The 6,000-nt window shown below is 48.5% G+C and overlaps 1 protein-coding gene across 1 annotated transcript in view; it reads left to right on the top strand.

Moving 5' to 3' along the window:
• The first annotated feature begins 404 nt into the window (after positions 1-404).
• The window catches only part of Ptch1 (patched 1), a 70,561-nt gene continuing 64,965 nt past the window's right edge, over positions 405-6,000 (top strand). The window contains exon 1 of the mRNA XM_070033707.1: positions 405-492. Coding sequence (XP_069889808.1) covers positions 490-492 — 3 coding nt within the window. The 5' untranslated portion in view covers positions 405-489. The remainder of the gene's footprint in view (positions 493-6,000) is intronic.

The raw sequence follows: 6,000 nt of genomic DNA, 5'->3' as shown, positions 1-6,000 counted from the left end.
TGAGTTTATTGTAAAGGGGTAAAGTTTTCGGATCTGTCACGTGACCCTGACAGGTCCTGCCTATGGCGCGGCAGACCACCCACGCCGAGGGCCATGGAACTGCTTAATAGAAACAGGCTTGTAATTGTGAGTCCGCGCTGCACTCCGCCGCCGAAAGCCTCCGGCGGCCCAGCGCGCCGGGGACTTTACACTTTCCGTCCCTTTTGTAAAGACAGAGGAGGAGGAGGAGGAGAGGAAGACGTAGAAGAAGAAGAAGAAGAAGAAGTAGAAGAAGAAGACGAAGATCACGGGGAAGACAAAGAGACCCGCAGCGACCAGGCAAGGAGGATAGGAAGGAAGACGGGGAGAAGACGGAGAAGCAGAGGACGACGAAAGGAAGGGCCAGGCAGAAAAAAAGAAAAAAGAAAAAAAAAAAGAATTGATGTGAAATCCAAACCTAGAGTCCGAGCCATCGGCGCCAGCGTTCCAAACAGGGCTTGACGGCCGGCTATGGTGAGTGAGCGCGCTCTGCGCGGCCACCTCGTCCTTGCGCGCGCCGTGCGCCCCGAGTGGCGTGGGGACGCGCGGCGTGGCGGGGCTCCCCGATGCCTGGCGGGAGGAGCGGAGGGCGGGACGCTCGCGTCGCGGGGGCGATGGGACTGGGTGCGTCGTACGGTCTCGGCGCGGGAGCGCACCTCCGGCGTCTCCACGCTGGGTTACACGCCCAGGGTCACCCCACTTTCGCTGCCGGCTCCGCGGGACGGGAGTGGGGGGCCCGGGCTGGGGAGCGGCTTCGGGGTTGGGAGTGGGGAAGTGCCCACCGAGGGGGGGATGTCTCCTGGGATCCCATTTTCACGCTTGAAAGGGTGGCCACCTTGGCTTCCGCTCATCAGCCTGGTGGTGGCTACAGACTCGCCAGTGGAGGCTGAGCCGGTGAATGACAGCACCGGAAGGAGGGGTGGGGGGGAGAGAGCAGGGGCCTCTGAGACGGGGTGAAGGAAGCCAGTTCATTCCACTCCGGGAGCTTTGCCGTGACCAGCTGGAGGCTTAGGGCACACGATCTCGGTCTCCCCCTGTAACACCTACCCGGCTGAGAGGGGACACCTAGGGCGGCAGAGAAGCACCTAACCCAAATCCCAAACCCATGGCTGCAATACTCATCGCCACCGTTGGTGGGAAAAATGGGGCCAAAGAAGCTCTCTGAGTTCCCAAAGAGTCCTGGGTAGATAGTGGAAAGGTATGTTGTGTTGACTTTTGTGCCCAGGGATTCGGATTTTCTGGTGCCCTGCCACCTATTAAAAGTGGTGCGCTGGTTGCTCACCCCGGGAAAGCCTGGAGGGGATCTAACAGACCTAGATCCTTAGAAGACCCAGTTCCAACACAGGCTACAAGACCCCAGACTTTATACCTGTGCCTGACACGTTCGATGCCTCTACGCGTCTGAGTTCATGTTTAAAATGCCCAGTGTGTAGTTGAACAGTTAATCCAAAGTTTTTTGGATCTCAATTTTCATCACCTTCGAAGAGCTACATAAATTCATGTCTGTGGAGACACCCAGAGACATGTTCCCCCTCACCCCCCCTCTCTCATCTCCCCCCCCCCCCACTTAATCCTTCTTTCCTCCCTGGGAAGGACAAACACAAAAGGACTACATATAAATAATAAAGATTCAGGATGGGTGGCTCCAAGTATTTAATAATTGGATCGCTGAGGTCTTGAATTACTACAATAATCCTTTTTCTGCATTCTGTGTGTTCGCATTTTCCCAATTTGGCTCCAGTATGTCAACATGCAATTAATTGCCTTCACACACACACACACACACACACACACACACACACACACACACACACACACACACACACAAGACAATGCTTTTTGGTGTCATCCTTTGTTACTGTAACATTATTACTGGGTGGTACCTCGGGATACATTGTTGCCTTAGGTGCATTATGTCCCCATGTTGTAAAACAAGGAGCTTTCCATTGTGAGTTTGTGTGTGTTCCAGTTGTCACCCAGCTTCCTTCCACCAAGCTGTAAAAATGCCTTTGAGTCCATGATCTTTTTAAATAAAAATGTTAATTCAAAGTGGATACCAATGGACCCCACCATCTCAATACACCCATTCTCAGTTTGGGGAATAACCTTCATTCCAAACATATAATGAGAGGTGTAACTAAGCATTGGTTATAATCTAGTCATAATCTGACACTATTTGAACAGAAGTTAGCACCATTGGGAATTGTTTAGTAGAAAGAAAAGTTGTATTTTTGTTTTTATGGATTTTTTTTTTACAAACTTTTCAACTTTCTAGAGATAAAATTTTTACAGGCTAAATAAATATGGATTAAAATATGTCTCCTCTCTTCCTCTCTGACACACACACACACACACAGACACACACCTTTTATTTTCTCCAGCCTCTGCCACAGTGTATAAAGCCCTATTGAGATGTGTAGGCGTGATGTGTAAACCGGATTAGCAGTATGAAAGAAAGACACACAATAAGCTGGAATTGTTTTACTTCCCTTTCATTTCTTATGCCTATATCTCTAATAAATTTGTTGCTCCAGCAGTGGGTCAAAGGGATCATGTTGCTCAGCTTCTTTTTCATGCAACACCCAAAGGCAAGGATCATTGAAATGAATGGTATGCTTTCTGCCAAACTCAAAGCTTGATATAGATATATTAGACAGGGAGATAAGAGATGGTGATGGGGTGGGAAGGGTGGTAAAGTAAGCAATATAGCTAAAGAGCTACTTAGAGAAGGGCAGAAGGAATCACTATAATGGTCAATGCTATGTGTTTGCTTTCAAGTTCATTGGAATATTCTCTCTGAAATTGGTGACATTCTTAGCAAGAGGCTACCAATAGCTTTGGTGCTTCATAAAGTCTAATTCCCCTTTTAAGTTTTGAAACCTAGAGTATTCAATCTGCAGATTGCTGGGACTTTGTCAGACCATCTCCTCCCAGCCTCCCCCTGCCCCCCACCTCCACCCCCAGTTCACTGTAAACTCAAAAAATGCCAATGCTCCAGGGTTTGTGCTGAACACTTCTCATTTACTCCTTTGTGGAGTTGGGAGCAGCTTCCCATTAAAGGAGATCAGGGGTAATTAGCAGCATTATTTTGACAAGTTGGCTAGAGCGGTTCCCATTCCTCTAGCCTGGGGAGGGGTGGGGGTTGAGGGCAGGAAACTGAAGGTGGAAGGGAGAATGGAAGGAGAGTCAAGCCCGGTGGTTTTGCATTTTGTGGCTGCTTGGATTTTTCCTCCTCCTCCTTTTAGGTTTATTTTCTACCATTACCTTTTAAGAAAATACAAAAGCTGCCAATGAGCAAATAAGGCATTCTTAGGACGCCAAGAAAACGTGATGCATGGCATATTGGCAGCTTGAGATGAGTCAAGACCACTCCTATCCAAGGTACCTGCTTGGGCCCCAGCCCATCATTCATTCCCATTCTGTATCCTGGCCTTTCTCACCCAGAAATAGAACAGTATATCAAGACATTCACCCCCCCCCCCACTTCTCCCTTACCCAACAAACAAGGAACAAGTAGAACTTAATGTCAAATTTGTAATTCTTTGGATTTCTGAAGGACCATATGAAACTCAGTGAACCAAATTACAAGCACCCTAAGGACCAAATTACTGGAATATATTTGTCCTTTTATTCACTTATATTCTGCAGAAATTAGCTTAATTACATTAGATTTTAAGGAGTCCCTTAGTTTGTTTAGAATCCAGGGAGAAGTTAAACTCTCTGTAGTCTTTTATAACTCTACCAAGTCTGGCTCCCATAATTGCTTATCATCTGAACCTCCCAACACAAAGGGCAGATGTTTTATTTCAGAGTCATTAACATTTGGATAATCGGAGGTCATTTTTGAGCCATGTGTGGCATGACCGTGGATATCTGAAGCATTGAAACAGGAAAGGGAGGAGTCATAAGGGAATCCAAAGAGTTGAAGGAATTTGTTCTGAAAACTACAGACTCCAAAGAGAAGTTCTGGATCATACTGAGGAGAAAAAAGTTGACAGTTTTATGCACTGAGATGAATTTTACTTGAAAAGGGAGGTTCGAACTCTCTGCTCTAGGCTCATAGAGACTAGCAACTCCTGCTGGTGGATAAGGCCCTAAGCTCCCACTTGTGTAGTGATTCTCCTAAAGGGAGCTACACCAGGCAGAAAAGGCTGTTAAAGGAACCGCAATTTCAGCCAACACCTTAGCAGGCCTGGCTCCTCCAATCTGCCTCATCTCAGGTCTGAGGAATGCTTGTGATTAGTTGGAAGTTAACAAACCCGGTGTGGCGCTGTGGTCCCCAGCACAGGGCATGCATATTAAAGCCGACAATGCTTACAAATGTAAATAAGGGCAGATTGATTAGGAACAACATTATCGCTGGGAATGTCGCACTCACATGCATCAGCAATGAGGCAAATTGGGGGCAGCCTCAGCCCTGACCACCCAAGTGGAGCAGTCTTTTTACACTGGCTCCTCTTCCCTTTCTTAAAACGTTACAGAAACAAGGCCAATTAGATCCTCAAAGTAATTCATCTCTCTGTATGAAGAAAGCAGACCACAGGGGAAGCGGCGGGTGGGGGGTGGGGAGATTAAGATAGCGCCTGTTAAGAGGGAGGCCGGGGATTGCGTCCTGGAACCAATGGGTAGAATTTACAGGCCGAGACCATTGTTTGAGATGCTGGAAAGTTAACCTATCAAGCAGGGGGCAAGGGGGCTGGGGCGCTGAAAACCTCGGGGATCAATGTTCAAAACGTTTAGGAATTAAGTCAAACTGAGAAATGAGCCTGAGTGGAAGAGGTTTTGCCATTGAAATGGTGCATAAGCAGCAGCAACCCAGAGAAGACATGCAGCTTCTTAGGAAGAGAAATACTGAGCCATTACGTGTTTTGTGAACTGTAATTTCATTCTAAAACTCAACAATCCGTATTGAAACTACTCTGCAGAGTGGGACAAAAAACAAACACAAAACACCCTAATATTCTGGCTTAAAATGTAGTCTTTTTTTTTTAATACACAAAGATAGCAAGTTGTCTATGGCTCCAGTTACCGTGACATACAGCAAACCTCAACTGTAAAAACAGGCTCATTAATTAAACCAGTGCTACCACCCTCCAAGTCTTTAAAAACAATCTCCAGTAGCATGCACGAAATGCTCTGACTTAGAATATCAGTGAACTGCTCAGTTACAGCTAACCTAATACATCACTTTTTCTGCTTTATGCTGTTTATCAAATAGAACAAAAACTGGGACTTGACTCCCCCCATTAGCCTGCCCATGCGTGGAGCTGGCCTTCCTGTGCCCGTATTAACGTAGTGTCGCTTTCACTGCACCGAGTTCCCGGCCCTGAGGGATTTTAGCGGCCTTTTTTCCACAGTGGATCAAAAATCACGTGCTTCTTAGGCCTTAGGAGTTTTGAATTTCCGCGCTGGCCAGGTACTCAAGTCCTCCTCCGGATCACTCCTGAGCACCCCCTAAATTATTTTGACCCCTTTGTGTCCTGTTTATTCTCCATGCCTTCCCACCCCCTCCAGGAACTGCAGAGTTTTGCGGGTTCAGGATTTGGGGAGCAAGGCCTCTCAATGAAATCAAGAAGAAAAAAAAAAGCTACAGGGAAGATGCCGAGGCTAGGAGAGGAGGGAAGAGACTGAGATAGAAAACGTAGTGAAAGAGGATGAAGCCAGGAGCAGGGAAAGAAGCTGGGACTGGGAAAATGCCGTAGAGGCAGGAAGGGGGCGGGGAGGGCTGGCAGACCGGCCCCCTGCAGGAGCCGCGTGCACTGCCCCGGTGGCCCGCGCGCCCCGCCGCAGCCCCTGGCGGGCCGGAGCCGCCGGCGCGGGGCTGCTGAATGGGAAGGGCACCGTGCGCGCAGCCATTGGCTGGCAGCGGAGAGGCTGCGCGGACATTGGGTAACGTAAGGGGGCCGGTCCGCCTTCAGGAATGTACTACGGCGCGTCAGGCACGTCCGTCCGTGCCGGCGGGGCGCACGCTTGGCTTAGGCT

The sequence above is a fragment of the Dipodomys merriami genome, unplaced genomic scaffold (genome assembly GCF_024711535.1).
Source record: "Dipodomys merriami isolate MVZ:Mamm:240054 unplaced genomic scaffold, mDipMer1.0.p SCAF_22, whole genome shotgun sequence".
In the NCBI taxonomy this organism is placed as follows: Eukaryota; Metazoa; Chordata; class Mammalia; order Rodentia; family Heteromyidae; genus Dipodomys; species Dipodomys merriami.
The sequence above is the reverse complement of the archived record's forward strand: the minus strand, read 5'-3'. Positions and strand labels throughout refer to the sequence as shown.